General features: G+C 33.6%; 2 protein-coding genes across 2 annotated transcripts; both read left to right on the top strand.

The window, feature by feature from the left end:
• Positions 1–269: 269 nt before the first annotated feature.
• LOC8259503 lies at positions 270–2924 on the top strand. Its single transcript, XM_002520773.4, has 2 exons — positions 270–558; positions 1091–2924. Exon 2 carries the CDS (start codon positions 1135–1137, stop codon positions 2803–2805), a length of 1671 nt encoding a protein of 556 aa, XP_002520819.1. The 5' UTR covers positions 270–558; positions 1091–1134; the 3' UTR covers positions 2806–2924.
• Positions 2925–15688: 12764 nt separating this feature from the next.
• Positions 15689–16635, top strand: LOC8259502 (wound-induced protein 1). The gene has a single exon (XM_015720223.3). The coding sequence runs from the start codon at positions 16003–16005 to the stop codon at positions 16387–16389; it is 387 nt and encodes a 128-aa protein (XP_015575709.1). The 5' UTR covers positions 15689–16002; the 3' UTR covers positions 16390–16635.
• The last annotated feature ends 3548 nt before the right edge of the window (positions 16636–20183 follow it).

Consider the following 20183-nt stretch of genomic DNA (forward strand, 5'->3'; position numbering starts at 1 on the left):
AACATAATTTTTTATGTTGTTTTTATTTGAAAACCTAGTTTTAAGGATGTGACAATTTTTTAGATTGAAATGTGAACTTGGTGACCCGAAAATCATAGTGAGACTTTGGGTTATAGTGTATGTGGTCAAAACGAAATGGCAATGCCCAATTGGGCCGTATAGTGCTGACTCCATACCAAAATTAAGGATTATTAGAAAATTAATTAAGCACATTATCTACAGGTGTCTCCACATGATAAGACTCCATAAAGCACAAAGTTTGCTACTTTTGAGGCTAAAACGGTAATAATATGACATCGTTTAGAATCTTTCCATGGTCAAGTTAAGCCTCCTCCTCCTCTACCACTTGACTTGGGCAAATGGATGACGCTGGATTCCTTTTCATGGAAAAATCACATTTTCTCTATTACCAAAGTAAACAGACCCATTTCGCTAAAAACTAGATTATGTCAATTAAAAGATATTTATTGTTGGGAAACATGGAAGTAACTCGATCTTTTCTTAGAGACAGAATAACCCCTTGAAATTGACGCTTGTTTATCTATCTCAATCAAAAAGGTATGTCTTTGTTCTCATCTACTTCTGTCTGTCAATACATTTTACTTAAATTTCTGGATAGTTTGATTTGTTCCAGTGTTGATGAGTTAATTTATCATTTTGAAGTCTTGAGGAGTTTATTTATGCTACTTTTTAGGCCGTTTCGTTTAGCTTTCTTAATGACCCTGTTCATAACAGGTTTTAATCCTTAAGATCGACTTCTGGGTTTAAAGCATAGTTACAAGTTTAGAAATTTGCTCGGTAGAAATGGATTTGGGTTTTGATTACCTTGATATCTTTTATGCCGAGATAGCTGATCATTATATTATTTTGATCAGCTTCTAAGTATGATGTTCTAGTCTTCGTTTTGTTCTGTTAAAAGAGTTGTTCGTGTTGTGGGTTTTAACAGATGCTTACCTTGTTCCTTCACTTTAGTTTGGAAAATGAAAGATCTTTGCTTTCTGTTGTTTAGGTTTCAATATTAGACTAAACATAGAGGTATTGCATATTGGTATATGTTCTCAATTTGTTAACATTTTAATTTTGATCTCAGAGCTGTTATACTGATTGCCAAAGCTCATTCTTTTTATAAGAGAAATGGGCTCAACCAATAATGGGAAGCAAAAAGAGGAAATTGAGGAATCTAATGGTGCTAAACCCCCAGGTCAAACTCCTTTCGACATTTCAACTTCTAGGAAGATATTATTGAGCAATGAGGACCCTCAAACAAAGAAGCTCCAAGAAAGCTTAACTTCAGTTCCCAATAGATTAAAGTTTCTTAAATTTGGGTCTGCATCTGCCAAATTCAAGCGGTTGGCACAGGATAGAGATGAGATGTCACGCTCAGTGGCTTCTTCAAGTGGTCATGGTTTTCGTGAGCGTATCAATGGGGTTTTTGCTCGCAAGATTGATTGGGGGTCTCTGATGAAAATGGGCAAAGAATGGATTCGGGACCCAATGAACATGGCCCTTTTTGTGTGGATTTTGTGTGTTGCTATTTCAGGTGCAATTTTGTTCCTAGTCATGACTGGAATGTTGAATCGTGTCTTGCCGAAGAAGTCGCAAAGAAATGCATGGTTTGAAGTGAATAATCAAATACTTAATGCATTATTTACTCTTATGTGTCTCTACCAGCATCCGAAAAGGTTCTACCACCTTGTACTTCTTTGTAGATGGAAACCAGACGACATTTCTAGACTCAGAAAGATTTACTGCAAGAATGGGACCTACAAGCCCCATGAGTGGGCGCACATGATGGTTGTTGTTGTTCTGCTCCATGTGAATTGTTTTGCTCAATATGCACTTTGTGGTCTAAACTGGGGTTACAAGAGATCTGAACGACCCCCTATAGGAGTTGGAGTGTGTATATCTTTTGCAATAGGTGCACCTGCAATTGCCGGACTATACACCATCATTAGTCCCCTTGGGAGGGATTACAATGAAGTGGATGAGGAAGCGCAGGTTCACATCATCTCAGAAGAGAGTAAGAGACCAGAGCAGTTAAGAATAAAATCACTAGAAAAGAGGTATTCCTTTGCAAATAGAGATGAACAAGAAGTTGTTGAAACTTCACCACAATGGAGTGGAGGGATCCTTGATTTTTGGGATGACATTTCTCTGGCATATTTATCACTTTTCTGTACATTTTGTGTCTTCGGATGGAATATGGAGAGGCTCGGATTTGGGAACATGTATGTTCATATTGCAACCTTTCTTCTCTTTTGCATGGCTCCTTTCTGGATTTTTAATTTGGCGGCCATTAATATAGATAATGAGACTGTCAGGGAAGCATTGGGACTTACCGGTATTATTCTTTGTGCATTTGGTTTGCTCTATGGTGGCTTCTGGAGGATTCAAATGAGAAAGAGATTTAATTTGCCAACTTATGCCTTCTGTTTTGGTGAACCAGCAGTCTCTGATTGCACACTCTGGCTATGTTGTTGTTGGTGCTCTTTAGCGCAGGAAGTAAGAACTGGGAACTCTTATAATATTGTGGAAGATAAATTTTGCAGAAAACATGTGGACAGTAGTAAACATCTGCATCCCTTGCCTCGTGAAGATGGTTCTGGCCCTAGTTCTCAACCTGGCTATAACCACAGTCCATCAAAGATTGTGACAGCTAATTCTCCAAGTCCCAGCAGATTAATAAATGAGCATTGTAATTCAGATAGGCCGCTTTCTACAGTACAAGAAGAGCTTTCTGCAGTTAGCAAGGATGAGACCATGATCCCCCCATCTCCATCACTGATAGAAAGAAAAGCTACATAGCTGGAACATAATGTAGATAACATTCTTGATATTGGTAACGAGTTAATGTGAAATGGTAATGTAAATTTTACATGTATCTTGAGTGTAATCCAATGCAATACATATTTACGTCTTCTTAATACTAGTTTTCCTCTTGGGAGATCTTTCATGGTGAACAACATATTTTCGTGGGCATAATATCTTAATCAGAACCAAAATCAGATTTGAGATAATTTACTTCGAAAGAATTACTTGCTGATGGCAATTTGTTGGATTTGGAATGCAGTAAATATGATATATAAAGATGGATAGTAATGTCTTGAGTCTGTCCGAGTCCACTTCACATAATTAACATGTGGATTTTTCTTTTTTCTTTTTTTTACTTTTTCGGGTTGGAAAAAGTTATATAGTTGTTGCATGCTTCATTATCAGTGAGATGAGATTGCTGTAGAATTAGAACAGTATGATAAGAAATGCTTGGTAGTTTAGCAATTTAGATTTTCAATAAAAATTAACATGTAAAAGTTGCATGCTTGATTATCAATGAGAAAGATAATAGTGGAAATGATTTCTATAGAACCAGAACAGTATGATAGGAATTACTTGAGTAGACGGATGTCAACTACAGCGTAACAATAACTGGTGTGAGTATATGTGCGTGCAAAGATAGGGACAGAAGATAAGGTTTTTGGTATATACTGTATCAATACAATTATGTAGCATCTGGATGTTATGTGTATCAGAGTCCGTATGAATGGTTCTTCTTTCTGTTTTGGATAAATGAGGTTTCTTGAAAAGTTATACTGCGAGTGAGATTTTTCTGAGCAGAATTGTCGACATTTGGATCTGATCCACCTTTAGACTTTGTTTGGTTAAACTAAAAGCACTATTCTATTTCTCTCTAAAATATTCAATTAAGAAATATTGGCTTTTTCTCATGATGTTATTTAATTCAAAATCAGTGTTCATATTGAAAGACAGAACAAAAAGGAGTCTCAGACACTATACAAGTAGAAAAGTCTGTGCAGGGCTACTCATCACAGGCTACTAAGCAAGAGAGCCTCAGACACTGCACAGGCAAAAAAGCCTGTGCAGGGTCACACATCACTGGCCCCCAAAAAAGGGAGCAACCTTTCCAGCAACAGAGAAAGGTCACTTCAACTTTTTCTTGAAATAGAAAGGAACGTTGGACATAGCTTCAAGGCAACAAATATATAGAATAGACAACTGTTGTAATCTTATGTATATATATACTGAAATCACAAAATTGTAACCTCAGAATACTACAACAATATACAAATCAAATTCACCACATATTACTTCATTTTAACATGGTATCAGAGCAGGTTTCAAACCTGTGAAGAATCAATCAAAGCAAATAAAAACCAAACCCATTTCTGCTCAGAACAAAAAGTTCATCATGTCTCAAAACGACAACAAACTAACCAGTGTAATTTTGAAAGAAAATCAAAATTACTTTGAATGGTCGAAGTCTGCCTACATCAGCCTCAGTGGTAGGAGGAAACTAGGGTTTGTCACAGGAACAAGACCCAGACACAAACCAGTGAGGCCAGAGGCCCCGACCGAAGAAGAAGCAAAAAAAATAGAAGAATGGCAAACCAATGACCACATGGTCATGTCAATGTTAACCAACATCATAGAACCTCAAATATCAAGATTATGCATGCTGTTAGAGTCATCAGAGGCAATATGAACAAAAGTAAAAGGATTATACGGGCATCAACAGAACTTCGCACACATATTCAACCTTAAACAAGATCTTGCACAAATCACACAAGGGACGAAAAGTGGCTCAGAATATGCCACAAAAATTCTTACCAGATGGGAAGAACTTCAAAATTATCTTCCCCCGACAACAGATTCACAAGAAATCCAAAAAAGGGCTGAACAAGATCTAGTTTACACATACCTGAGAAGATTGGACTCAAGCTACGAAAGCTTGAGATCACAAATCCTCCTGTCGACCGAGCTCCTAAAAATAGATGTCGTAATCGCAATCATCCAGCGAAAAGAAACTCGTCGAAGCCTCATGAATGCCTCTCTCTCACTCGAAGCTACCGAAAATCGCTCCTGCTCCACTCGACGCCTCCCTATCCACGACGTGGCTCAGCCAAGGGGAGAACCGAGCAACGTCGAACGGTGTGACCACTGTAAGAAATAGGGTCATCATCGCGACGCTTGTTGGTTCCTTCACCCCGAGCTAAAACCCAATCAGGGATGGGAGAGAGGAGGGGCAAGGCGAGGCGGAAGAGGCAACAAGGGCGTTCGGCTAGGGGGAGCGGCGGTAAGAGAAGAGGTTCGGCTAGAGGGAGCGGCAGGGAGAGAAGAGGAAGGAAAAGGCAAAAAAAAAAACCCTAATGAAAAGGGGATATGTGGAGGATTTTATGCGAGATCCAAATACTATATGACCCTACCCGACCCGGTTTGGCCGATCCGACCCGGTCCATCTGCTCCGGCCCACCAACCCGACCCAGTAGTCTCTAACATGCATCTCACCCATTTGTTGTCCCAAATCCAAGCCCTGGTCCAATAGCAGTCAAATGGGTCAAGTTCGGTATCTCACTCTTCTCTAAAAACTGCAAATTTTTATCAAAATAATCACTGGATCATTGATTTCGGAGCTACCGATCACATGTCTTGGAATCCACTCAATCTGTAAAACTTTGCACCCATTGTCGATTCCCAACATGTGACAGTGGCTAATAGGAATCAGGTCACTATTTCTAGCCAAGGCACTGCCACCTTGCTTAATAAACAAATTCCTAATGTGTTATTACTGCCTGATTTCAAATCAAATTTATTGTTTGTTACTAAAATAACTCGTGATTTAAATTGCAATGTCATTTTCTCACCTTTTTCAGTACACTTTCAGGATCGAGTTACAGGGAAGACGATTGGTGAAGGACGCCTAGAAAATGGCTTGTACTATCTTAGCAACCCAACCAGCCAATGTCTCATAGCCTCCAATCAAGGCCTGTTGATGCATTGGCGGTTCGGGCATCCATCTAATTCTGTCTTAAATAAATTATTTTATCTTAAATTAAATTCTAGCTGTTGTGATGTGTGCAAATTTTCAAAACATACTCGATTGCCTTTTTCCTTATCTTCTACTATTTCTACCAAACCTTTTGAATTAATTCATTCTGATGTTTGGGGTCCTGCACCCATTGAATCATATAATCATTACAGATATTTCATTACATTTATTGATGATTATTCCCGCTCCACATGGATTTTCTTACTTAAAGGAAAAAATGAGGTCTTTACCTACTTTCAAGAATTTTTTCAATTTGTTCAAAACTAGTACAATGCAAAAATTAAAACCTTCAGGTCTGATAATGGTACCGAGTATATCAACAAAAACTTTTCTGACTTTTTTAAACAAAACGGTATCCTGCATCAAACTACATGTATTAACACCCCCGAACAAAATGGGGTTTCTGAAAGAAAAAATCATCATCTTCTAGAGGTCACCATAACCTTACTCTTTCAAAATCATTTCCTAATACTTATTAGTCTGATGCTATTCTTACTGCTGCATATCTGATTAACCGTCTCCCTAGTGTCACCTTACAGAATCTAAGTCCATTAGAAATTCTAATAGGTCGAAAAATAGACTTGGGACACATCAGAGTTTTTGGATGCATTTGTTATGTTCATATCACCCGCCATCACAAATTTGACAGAAGTTCTGTCAAAATCATTTTCTTATGTTACTCCTCTCACAAAAAGGGATATAAATGTTAGGATCCCACTTCTCATAAAACGTATATCTCTCGTGATGTTTCCTTCATTGAAACTGAACCCTACTTTTCGCGTCCCAGTTGCACACCCTCACACCCTCATAGGCCACACACTCCATTGTTTCCGCATAACTTTGCTTTTTCTGATAGCGATCATTACGATCAAGGTGCTCACTCCGAGGGGGAGCCATCTATTCCCTCAAGCACAATTCCTTCAGGGGGAGGAAGTGAAAGCACCAACTTAGATGATGGACCTGACACTCAAGAAGAAATTGTCTTGAGGCGATCCTTTCGACAGTCTCTCCCTCCTGCAAAACTTCGAGACTATGTGTCTCATCAGGTATTGTACCCTATTTAGAATTTTATCACATATGATAAAATCTCAAGCACATACCAAACATACCTAAGTAATATAGCTCTTACTGAACCTACATCATTCTATGAAGCCAACACCGATCCTAAATGGTGTAAGGCCATGAAAGAAGAGCTCGAGGCCCTAGAAAAAAACAACACATGCGATATTATGCCTTTACCACCTGTAAAAAAACCCATAGTATGCAAATGGTTATATAAAGTAAAATACAATTGTGATGGAACCATTGAAAGATACAAGGCTAGATTAGTAGCCAAGGGATTTACCCAAACCTATGGAGTAGACTACCAAGAAACCTTTGCCCCTATTGCAAAAATGAACATTGTTCGGATTCTATTATCTACTGCTACTAACCTAGGATGGAACCTCTTTCAAATGAACATGAAGAATGCTTTCTTTCAAGGTAACTTAGAAAAAGAAGTCTACATGACCCTTCCACCAGGACATAAATCTACATCAAACTCCTCGCTGGTATGTAAATTGAAAAAGACAATCTATAGGCTGAAACAATCTCCAACAGAATGGTATGCCAAACTAATCCTCTTTTTTTTGAATATTAATTTCAAAAAAGGTACCTCTTATTCCTCTATGTTTATCAAACACACGCACATACTATTTTTATTCTTGTATATGTTGATGACATTATAATAATAAGTAATGACGACCAAGAAACTGAAAAGGTCAAGCAAAGTCTAAAAAGAGAATTTGATATCAAAGACTTAGGTCAACTGTCATATTTCCTTGGAATAGAGATGGCAAAATCAGATAAAGGGTTGTTCTTATCTCAGAGGAAATATGTTCTCGATCTTCTAAAGGAAACTAGAAAACTAGGAGTTAAACCAGCCAATACTCCAATGGATACCAATGTCAAAATTAACTTGGAAGATGGTGATCCTATCTTGGACATAGGCCAATACCAGCGCCTGGTAGGGAAGCTGATCTACTTAATGGTAGCAAGGCCTGACATCGCTTACGCAGTAAGCATGGTGAGCCAATTCATGCACGCTCCTCGCACCAGCCACTTGGAAGCCATTGACAGGATTCTTAGATACCTCAAGGGCACCCCAGGACAAAGAATCTGGATGAAGAAAAATAACACTAACATCATAGTTGGTTTTTCGGATGCAGACTGGGCAGGGAGCTGTGATACAAAATTAACTACAGGTTTCTGCACATTTGTAGGAGGAAACTTGGTAACCTGGAAAAGTAAGAAATAGAGTGTTGTGGCAAGGTCAAGTGCAGAAGCTGAGTATCGGGTCATGGCCTCTACAGCTTGTGAACTTACTTGGATCAAGCAAGTTCTCCAGGATCTGAAAATCGAATGCAATGAATCTATAAAAATGTACTGTGACAACCAGGCAGCTCAACACATTACATCCAATCCAGTATTCCATGAATGTACTAAACACATTGAAGTAGATTGTCACTTCATCAGAGAGAAGGTTCAATCAGGTGAAATTGAGACACCCTTTGTCAGAAGCCATGATTAACTAGCAGACATACTTACGAAAGCTCTTAATAGAATCAGTCACCAAACCATTCTCAGCAAGATGGGTTCCATCAATCTCTACGAACCCAACTTGAGGGGGAGTGTTGAAAGACAGAACAAAAAGGAACCTCAGACACTGCACAGGCATAAAAGCCTGTGCAGGGCTACTCATCACAGGCTACCAAGCAAGGGAGACTCAAACACTGCACAGGCAGAAAAGCCTGTGCAGGGTCACACATCACTGGCTCCCAGGAAATGGAGCAATCTTTCCAACAACAGGGAAAGGTCACTTCAACCTTTCCTTGAAACAGAAAGAAACGTTGGACATAGCTTCAAGGCAACAAATGTATAGAATAGGCAACCGTTATAATTTCATGTATATATATATATTGAAATCACAAAAACTGTAACCTCATAATACTACAACAATATACAAATCAAATTCATCACAGATTATTTCATTTTAACAGTTCATCAGGCTGATGTTGGCTTGTTTAGCCTCTTCGGAAATGAATTCGAAACTCGTTTGTTTTGTTTTGTTTTTCTTTTTTTCGTACAAATTATCTGATTTATGCTTTTCCTTTTTTCAGAACTTTCTATTTTTTTGTTTGAAATTGGTTCTTAATTTATTTATCATTCTTCAAATAATAGCAGCAAAAATTGTACCATTCTATTTCATCAAGTGATCTGGGTCATGGCACAAACTTATCTGATATTCTGGTTAATTTAGAATATCAGTCATCTGTATGTAAGCTATTTTATGCAGATGCTGTTCCTCAGACTGAAATGCTTTTTGGAGCCTTCGAGTCAGTTTCAGCCAACATGGTCTTTCATCCCGATACGTTGATTTTCCTTCTATCATCAGCTTTCATCCCAAATATCGTAATATGCTGATTTCCTTGTATGACAGCAGCACCATACTCCTATACGGATAGCAGTATCTCATTTTGTCTCTTTTTCTTTCTGATTTTACATTTTAAAGTCGAGCCACTTGATGATTGCAGTTCTGGAAATGCACTATGATAAGAAACAGGAATACCTAGGTTTATTCAGTAAGATTTAGCAAGGAATGCTCTGTTACCTGTATAAAACTGAAAAATATATATGTTTGATATTACAAGAAAACATTTCTCATCACCCTATTCCTTTTCCATTAACAGTGTTCGTTCATATGTGCATACACACTCATCCACTCACACACGAAATCATGTGAAGAAAGGGATTTCTTTTTTCTCCCAATAATGGAGTAATTACTTTTGTCGTATGATGACACAGGCCATTAACATTGATAATATTGTTTTCCCTTATTTGCAGATTCTCAAATAAGTACTTCCTTTCTTACTGTTTGTTTAGGTATTGATAGATCAATTTCTTAGATGGGTCACAATCATGTCCAACATTTCAAGCTGTCTATGATCATGTGTAAAGCAGTGGACTATTCATTATAATTGTTTCTTCTTGTTTTCATCATCATATCTGTATTAGAGAAATGCTACAATTGGGAGTTGACACAACGAACAGCCCTCAAACATGCATGTATCAGTATTAGTATTCCACACGGGCTGGTGGACCCACACATGCAAGGTTCGGATTTTTCAATTGTGGCCACTCACACCAGTAATTGCCATTGTTACTGATGCAAAATTTAGAATTGTTTAATGAGGATATTTATCTAGGTAGAACTGATTGGTGGGGAGTCCTGTGGCTCAGAATTAATCCTCAATTGAATACAAGTGAGTTGGTTTGTCATTGCTAACTTTAGTTTTTAGTATTGTGGAATGTAGAAGATAGTGGTTAAAAAAATTCATCTTCAGGTATGCTGATTTTTATATGGAAGTGAATGATTGTGGCTCTAAAGTGGAACCCTTACAGACCGAAAGGGAACTCCTTCCTGTAGTATCTTTCTTCATAAATGGTAATGACTTAAAGAAAAGTGGGGCAGTTTCAGATGCCATTTGACTTAACGAGGAATTTGTCTGTTGGGAATTATATTGAATAAGAAAACTGAAACATCACCAGGACTTGAGGGAACTTTTAAAATTCCAAGCTGAAGTAACATTCAATAGATTTTACCAGGAAGATCGGTAAAGATAGAGACACTATCAAGAACCCAACAATTTAATAGAATAGTTATTTATAAAATATCAGAACCAGTTGGACCTTTAGTGAGAGGGTAGTTCAATGATTAAAGCAGAGAAATTTTAAATCATTATTAACAAGTTTCAGGTGCTCATTGGCTGCTTAGTGCATCAGCAGGCAGAAATGGAAAAGGATAACCACCTCATGTTCTTGTTTCTTCTCTCTGCCTTTTCTCATATTTTAATCAAAGATTTTCCAACGTTATAGTTATTTATATATGCAGGTCTTGTTTTTCCGGGAGGACGGTGTAATGGAGAAGTAGTTTGGTTGGACATACGAATTGTTAACATAAACCTGTAAAGATTATATCATCAAACACTTTCTTAGAGATTAATTTATTTTTGTTGTGATGATGAGGTATGCGGAGAATGGCTGTGAAGTGACATTACAGGAAAGACAAAGGGAAGATATTCATGGCTCCAGGCATGCTTCAAAGGCCATTAACACTTCGTTTTCTCAGGTAGGCAAGTTCACAGCCGCCATGTTCACTACAAGAAAATAGCAGAATAGGGACGGAAATTAACAGCGGATGGCAATTGTCTCTAATTGGGGACGGATTTGAGATATATTGCATATATAAATCTTGTATGCCGGAATTGCACAATAAAAAAAGGGTTTCTGATATGAAAAATTCTGGCCTCCAAAATAGAGTTTGCCAAGTTCAGTTATTGAGTGGTTGTTTGTGACCAACTTAATCTATCAAATGTTATTCTCAAGCTGAGTCTGATTCTGTTTGTTTGGTGGAAGTAGTTTGAGGTTGCAATTGAATGGCACGAATTAGAATAGAGAGAGGGGTTGGCCTATCATCAGTAATGGGTTAGGTAAATAAGAGGGTATGCAACTTTTTAGGTATATGGTTTCTTGCACTGAACTCAATAGTGGTACCATTATGGTTTCCATTGTGGAGCATCTGTAAAATACAGTCTATCAATCCAATTCATATGCAACTTTGCTAGTTCTAAATTAATTCTTTCAGCAAATGCAATGTACATATTTGGTTTATAAATGGTAAAAAATGGCTACATAATCCTTTTCTAGGTGATTAGAGGTTATAGTTAGGGGTGGTAAATTTTGGATCATAATCGGATAGCAATATCCTCTTTAAATCTCTCTCACACACATATATATATAGTTAGTGTAATATTTAGCATGAATGGATATTGTTTTTAGATGAATTTTAGAATGTCGTAGTTACAGTAAATATTATACTAATTATATATATTTGGGTGTGAGATATTTAAAGAGAATATTGCTATATGACTATGTTACTTTCTTATAACTAATATATTTGGTAAATTAAGAGTCTATTAAATATTAGAAAGAAGGAAAAAAAAAACTATAAGATAATATGAGATTACTATGTTCAAATCAAATCACATATGTATTTTAAAATTAAAAAATTATATATTAAAAAATACAAGCTAAATATTTTGTCTTTTAATCCAATAAGTGATTATCAAAAAGAAAAATCATCCATTATAATATTTTTAATATTTATTAATTAATAGAATTAATAATTTATTAAACATCAAATATAAGAAAGTGGACTTTATATATAAATAAAATAAGCTAATGCTTTAATTTACCACAGTGACTGTCACTTATTATCAGATTTATGCAGAAAAACAAAAATGGAATATGGTCCCATTATGTCTCCACTGGCATCTGCCCAACTGGATAAAGGGTTTAGCTTCCAAAAACATTACTTTCAAGTCCCTGTTTGCAAATATGGCTTTTAGTGTTGAAAATTTCAACCCTAATAATACATTTAATTGGACAACTAAAGGCAATACAAAAGGAAAGCATTCCATTCAGTGGCAATGGGATGTCAAATTCTGTCTCCAGTCTGGCAGTCCAAACATTGTCTTATAAAACATAACTTACTGATTTACTCTCTTAAATCTAATCATCTCTACTGTTGAATCCAAAAACATTTCTTTCTTTAAATTTAATTTATACTAACTTTTTTTATGGTCCCCAATTTTGATTTTAGGACATGCACCCAAAAGTGCCTGCACCTATGTACATCATTGGCTACTGTTTTCTTCTATCCAATTTCCTCTTACTAGAAAAATGATTATTTAATATGCATGTATTAGTGCAGATTTATTAGTTAATTAAGTTAAATATTTTAAATTTTATGTTTAGTGGGTGCTAACTTATTTACAGAATGTCTAGTCTATATTCAATTTGTATATAGTTGTTGGTTCTTATTGTTTGTGTTATATTACCAAGAGGTTAAGGCATGATTTGAATTAAAGGGTTTCAGATTTTATAAAATTTATGAATTTAAGCTAAGTTTATTTCATCAGATTATTAAAAAGGGTTTAAAAAAAGTAATAAATCTTAAAAATTTGTTATTTTTTTGAAAATTTCTAAATCTTAGAGGTTTTGATTTTCCTACTAAAAATGGGAGATTACTGTTTATAACCAGGATGGATTTTTACAGTATTTTCTATTATAAAATTATTTCTCTAAATGGGGTTATTTGAAATTCATAAATTTCTAAAATAAAATTAAAAAAAAAATTTGGAATAGTCTTCCTATTTCATAAGGGTCTCCAATCAATTTTTGAAATAAACTGGTAGAAACAAGTTGGTCAAAAATTGCTTTCTATCCAGTAATAGGGTCCATGATAGGCAGTCACCTTCAAAATTGATGTGCACTGGATCACTAACAACCATCCTACTTTGGTGTCATCTTTCTGGACTCTTTCCTGCCATACTTAATGTCTCAAATCTCTGACTAAACTCTGTAAAATCCTTTTCTTTCAACACTAAAAACTTCATTTTTGGTGTCTAAATTGATTTTCATATGCTTGTAAGTTGCAAACTTGGAAAATACCTTCATTTTTTAGAAAATAACCTAATCTATAACAAATAGCTTCACTTTTATCTTAAACTACTTCTTACTCTATTCTCATCCCATGCCTCTTCTTTCTTTCATTACCTTTCATCAAAATTTTTCAATTTTACCCATCACTAAGCACTTTGATAGTTGGGTTGCACAATATTTGTTAATTGAATTGAATTTTTAAGCGAATTTTTCAGAAATATAGTAAAAATAATAAAAAATATTATTTTTATTGTATAATTTTTTAATAATATTATTTTTTTAGCTTTTTTTAATACGGCATAGGTGTTTTCTCTTTATTTTATTAAAAAATAACTAAAAAATAAAAACTAGAATCATATTTTTAAAAATAATTAAAAAAACGTGCTTTTGATATTTTTACACACCAAAAAAATTATATTTTAATTTGATAAAAAATAAAAAATATAAATATTTTTGTTGTTTTTTAATTTTTAAATAGTTTACTGAAAAAAAAAAAAAAAGACACACTCAAAGAGCTCTCTTATAGCACTAAAAGCATAGAGAAAGTTCTAGAGAGTGATTATGCAACTCTAGAGCGTACATATTAATTATTAAATTATATATAAAAAGATTTTTTTAATACGATTGATGAATACAAGCACAACTTTTTATAATCTATATTCTTAATTATATTTATTTTTATTTCATATATAAAAATTATATTCTTCCTCTTTTTCATTATTCTTATAATAATAAAATTTTGTTTTATATATTTCATGATCCATAATTATAAAAGTGACTTAACAACATTAGATTCTATTAATTTGTATTGTTAGTATTTGGATTCTAATTAGCATGATTATGTTTAAAAAGAAAAAAATAACAATTGTTAATCAACGAAACGAATGTGTGACTCAAAGATCATATTACTTTGATTTAAAACAAAAGGAAATTTATAGATTTTGTCATGTCTATGTATACTAATTTAGTGGATTTAAATTCTTTTGACATGTATATTTAGATTTTAATATATAAATTTATTTTAATATGTGCATTTATTTTTTATATAGGAAATTTAAGTTTATATTCAATTTTATAGCTTTTTTTATTAATTTATTAATCAATAAGTTACATTTCTAATTAAATACGGACTCTAATTCTAAAAATAAAAATATTAATTATATTTTAATATTATATTAACTAATAAAATAATCTTCTAATCAGATAATAATATTAATTATATCCTAAGAAATAGCATATTAATTATATTTTAATATTAAATTAATTAATGAAATAATTTTCTAATCGGATAATAATATTAATTCTATTTTAAAAATAATATATTAATTATAATTAATAAATTAATTTTATAATTAGATAATATTCTAATTCTAGAAAATAAAATCTTAAATTATATCCTTAATATTATATTCAATAATAAAATAATTTTTAATTTTAAAAAATAATAATATTTATTATATTAGTAAATTAATTTATATAATATCAAAATTAACTAATTATTAGAATAATTTTTATATTATTGTATTAATTAAATTTTAAAATTTTAAAAAGATTAAGAGCATTTAAAAATATCTAATTTTTTTTAATTTTATAAATTAATAAAAATATTAAAATTTTTATTAAATTATATTTATTAATTTAGTTTTATAATCAAAATAAAAACACGAAACGATTAGTCTTGTATAATTCTACATGTGTCTTTATGCAATCTTTTTTTTTTTATAGGATCTTATGTTTACTCTTCCTTCAAATTCTTTTTTCTTCCATTAATTGTTATATAGTTATTATTTAACATCATTACTTGTAAATAATTCCATAATTTGACAACCTAGATTGCCCAACTTTAATTATCTTATTATCAATTTTAATATGAAATGCGGGAGTTCAAGACTACTCGATTTATAGTTTTTTTTTTTTTCCTGTTAGAGTAATAACTTTTTCAAATTTGTTTTCTCGAATAAATAGCAGAAAATTGAAAATTATGTTTGAACTTTTAATTGTTGATCAAATTGTCGTATATTTCATATTTCACGACGACTTTTATTTATAAATAATTATATAAATTAAATTTATAAGTAAAATTTATTAAAAATCTACGTATTATAATAAACTTTTATTATAATTAAGAGTATATATATATATATAGATTAATGAAATTCTTTGCTCATATGTCCTCCTCTCATCTTGTCACGTGTCCCAATTAATCTTCCAATCATATCGCAGCACGTCATCCTAAATCCAAAACTCCACAAACTGGAATTGTAACCCAAACTCCATCTCCAGCTCTATATAAACCCCTTCTCCTCCACATAAAACCTCCACCAGTCTCTTCTGGTTTTTCTTTAACTCTCTCGAGAACCCTCTTTGTTTTCTTTTTAAAAGTCCTTTTCTCTCCCAAGAAATTAAACTTCTTTGAAGTGTAGGCAGCCGATTCGAGGCTTTTTCAAGAACTGGCTAATTCACAGGAAATACTGGAAGAAGAATCGTCTTCAAGGAAGAACCAAGAAGTGGTTCTTTCCCTTTATGAAGCCTTAAAGTCTCGAGACGTCGATACTGTTCACAAGATCCTTGCTTCTGACCTTGAATGGTGGTTTCATGGCCCGCCATCTCATCAGTTTATGATGCGCCTCCTTACTGGTGCTGACACATCATTATCAAAAATTAGCAAAAAAACCTTTGAATTCAACCCAGAAATCATTAGGGTTTTTGGCTCCATTGTCATAGCTGAAGGGTGTGATTCTACTCGCTCTATTTCTTGGGTTCATGCTTGGACCGTGACTGATGGGATAATTACTCAGGTTAAAGAGTACTTCAACACTTCTCTCACCGTCACTCGCCTTGGTCATCGAGATCAATCTGAACCGTCTGATTCTTCTCCATCTTCTTCGTCGTCGTCGTCGTCATCAACGGCCGAGATTACTTCTGTGCATTGCCCGTCCGTTTGGGAGAGTAGCCTCTCCAATCGGGTCGGAAAGTCGGTGCCGGGTTTGGTTCTTGCAATCTAGTGTCTCTCTCTGATCAACTGCAGCCGTTTCTATTAACAACGATAATAAAAGGAAAAGGTTGCACTTGTGTGTCTGAACAGAGATGTAATGTGTTTAAGGTATTGTTTGTTTCTTAGTTCTGGTTTGGTTTTTTAAGTTGTTCTGTGTGGTTTGTGCCAACGATGGTGAGACTTGGTTTATATAGTGGGTCTATGTCTGTGATATGTTGTTTTCATTATCTAATAAAGGTGTGTTATTGTGATTTTACTATAGTGATACTTATGCTTAATCTTTTTATGTTACGATGTACATCTGCAAGAAAATCCAATTTATAATGTCTGGTATCATATAATTAGTGAACAACTGTGGATTATTAATCTTGTAATACATAATTAATGTTAATGCAATATCCATCCGGCCAAAAGTTTCATTTACCATAGGCTGCAGTTGCAAGCTTTTGATTCTTTTGTTTTGTAGGGTTGGGTTTTCATAAGTTTAATAGAATTTGGTCAAGTCTTTACCAGCAGGAAGACTTGAATCAGGACTGCAAACAACCCGCAAGATGACAATTGAATGTGTCATCCTGGCTTTGTCCTTGTCCTCATCCTCTGCGGAGTGGACTGGGCAAAAAGAAAAAAATATGTCTACTTATCTCCTGCTTCTCTGGTAACCTTTTTGACTGTTTCTTTCTACTATTCAGGAGGAGGGGAACTTCATTGTTCATTACAATTTATTTTATTTTTAGAAGGGATCCACATCAATGTATTGCCTTAGATCAATTATAAATATCTGAAAACACTAGGAAAGAAACTGGTTGTATTTGCGAAAAATGAAAATCATGAAAGTAATCCATCCAACTTGAGTTAGAAGGATAACAGAAGTAGGGTCCAAAGTCCACGCAAAACAGCACAGGCACGATGGAATATGTTGGGACAATACATCAGAGATTGAAAGAGATCAGACAGAAAAGTTTCATCGTCACATGAAAGGTGTGAAAATCCTAGGAAAGCCATATTCTCTTCTCTGTGTTGCATTTCTGAATCTGAGCTTCAATCATTATAATATTGCAAAACAGAAATTTGTTTCTGTTAGGCAGTTAAATGAATTATAAGACGTGGTACTTCCAACCCAATTGGTTAAAAGCTTAATCACTAATTAAATCTTAAACAACAGTAGATTATGAAACTCAATGCTCAAGAGATTGATTCTTTTATTCCACTGCTGGGATTTATAGAAAAATAAAAATGATATGCTTGAGATCAACAGCACAAGTTATTCGGCTCATCTTTAGATCCTCTGAACACCAAAATTTGAACATTCAGTGACTTGTATCACATGCTATTTGGTGATACTGACATAATTAATTCAATGAACCCAGTATGATAATCTTTTTTTTAATATTAATTATAAATTAATTGTCTATGATCACGTCATAATGAATCTAAAGATTCTTTTTTTTTTCTTCTTTTTATATACATTATTGGATGCATATGATGACAGAAAGTCTTGAATTTAAATTAATAATGGCACGCATCTCATCTAAAAGATTCAAATTTCAATTGATTACAATGTCTAATTGTTTATCAGATAATGACAATTAATCAAATCTATTTTCAATAATTAATTCAATTTAGTAAATAACTTGCACAAATAATAATATCTCTAGTTTTAGATTTTTATTATTTTAATTTAAAAAATATAGTGTTTTAAACTTTAAAATTAAAATTGAGATCTAGTTCACATGTGACAAAAGCATAAACATAAGTCTGCTAGGTGTGCTTTCGTCTTTATAACAAATATAAAAAAAGACTACTCTATTATATGATTGATGGCTGGTTAGTTCTTCCAAAAATGAAAAAAAAAAAAAAAAAAAAAAAAAGAGTACAACTCATGCTTCTTGCCAAGTGGAATGGAAATTTCTTTTTCTTTGTTTGGTTGAGCTTATTCTTTGCTTTCAAGGTACATAATAAAAAGATAATAGTCCCTAGTATATTCTTGGCACCATGCATGTTTATTTTTATTTATTTACTTTATATTTATATGGGAAGAGGAAAATTGAGATGAGTTGGTCTTAGATGGATTGCACCTTGGAAAATATTCTAAGCATATAATAATGGGGAAAGGATGTCAAATGGATATTATTCCAATCTTAGCAAACCATTGTTTCAACAAATTTTAGTATTGCTAATAAATTGGAGGTAATTATATGGATATGATCAAACAGAATATTTATGGTGAATGTTGGCCAATATCAGAGAGTGTCTCTGAGGAACAATTTTAGTGTATGATTCCATATACTTATTTGGGTATTCTTCATTTAAAGAACTCCTTTATTCTACATAATATATTGTAGGTAGCTAGTGATATGTGAAATGGAATATATGCCAAAGTGAATTTCTCCTTTTACCTATTATTGTCAATTTTGATTCAGTATCAGTAGATAAGAAGACCAGAGTTACATATATAAGTGGTTCTCTTTAATGTATATCAGAAGTAATTAAGTTGAACCAACAGAAAAAGGTGACAGAGACCACATATCTTTAATAAAAAAAACTTTGTCTGTGCAATAAACTAATTGATTTTGATTCCATTGAGCTACCTATTCAACTTATTCTCCTCCTCACTTGAGGATTCTTTTTCTTTTTCTTTGTCAAATCAAAAGTTCATGTCTAAAATGACAAGCATGATAATTGACTGATGAATAAATGTTGTAGTCTTATATATAATTTAATTTGAATTGGTTCCATTTAAGAACGTGTAGATGAGATGATAAACATCTTTCTAGATTAATTAAGACTGATTTGCTGAACCAAAAGTTGGAATCCTATTTGATCTTCTTCTAGCTTGAAATGGCATCCAGATTCTTCAGACTTTTTTTTTTTCATTTTAATTTTCGATTCATTCTGGGTTAAGATTTTTGCACTGTGGCCTGGCCTGTCATAACTGCCTGTTGCATTCCTCATCACACTGTTGCTACTAATGCAAATTTTATAATTGTCTATTGAGGATATTTATTCAGGTAGAATTTATATGATGACGACTGACGAGTTCTGTGACTCAGAATTAATCCTCTAAAAAGTAATTGATTTTGTTTAGTGGGTACTTTTAAATATAGTATTGTAGAATGTGATTAAATTAAATTCATTTCTGAGTTTGCTGATCATTTTTATATGAAGTGAATGATTGTGGCCTCATAGTGAACATTTCACAGCCAAAAGTGAAACTACTGTAGTGCCTTCCTCTCCCCATAAATGGCAAGGAAATAAAGAAAAAGAAGGGCGGTTTTGGATTCCTTCTGAATTAAATAGTGCTGAGAAAATCTTTACAAAGAAAAGATAAGAAAGCTGAAGTAACACTCAATAGATTTTACTAGGAAGATCGACAAGACAGTACGAAGAACCCAACAAATTTTTAGTAGAATAGCATGTTTGTTGGTAATAATTGCTTATAATATTAGACATAGCATGACTTTAATGGGTGGGTAGTTCAATAATTAAAGTGCAGAGATTTTTAATCCTTCGTCATTCTTGACAAGTTCCATTGCTCATTAATTGGTTGCTTAGTGCATATATATGCAGGCAGAAATGGAAGAATAACACCTCAGGTTCTTGTTTCTTTTCTCATATTTTACTCGGATACTTCTAGATGTTGTAATTTATCTGTATTGTCGTTTCCAGGAGGACGGTGTAATGGAGAAGTAGCAATTTCGGTTGGTTATACAAATTGTTAACATAAACCTGAAAAAGATTATGTCATCAGACACTTTTAAGAGATTAGATCTTTTTCTGTTGTTGTTGATGATGACGAGGTATGCG

Source organism: Ricinus communis, chromosome 6, assembly GCF_019578655.1.
Source record: "Ricinus communis isolate WT05 ecotype wild-type chromosome 6, ASM1957865v1, whole genome shotgun sequence".
In the NCBI taxonomy this organism is placed as follows: Eukaryota; Viridiplantae; Streptophyta; class Magnoliopsida; order Malpighiales; family Euphorbiaceae; genus Ricinus; species Ricinus communis.

Bases quoted from the DNA above. Each gene is read 5' to 3' on its own strand.
- LOC8259503 (XM_002520773.4), top strand. From the start codon at position 1,135: ATGGGCTCAACCAATAATGGGAAGCAAAAAGAGGAAATTGAGGAATCT.
- LOC8259502 (XM_015720223.3), top strand. From the start codon at position 16,003: ATGATGCGCCTCCTTACTGGTGCTGACACATCATTATCAAAAATTAGC.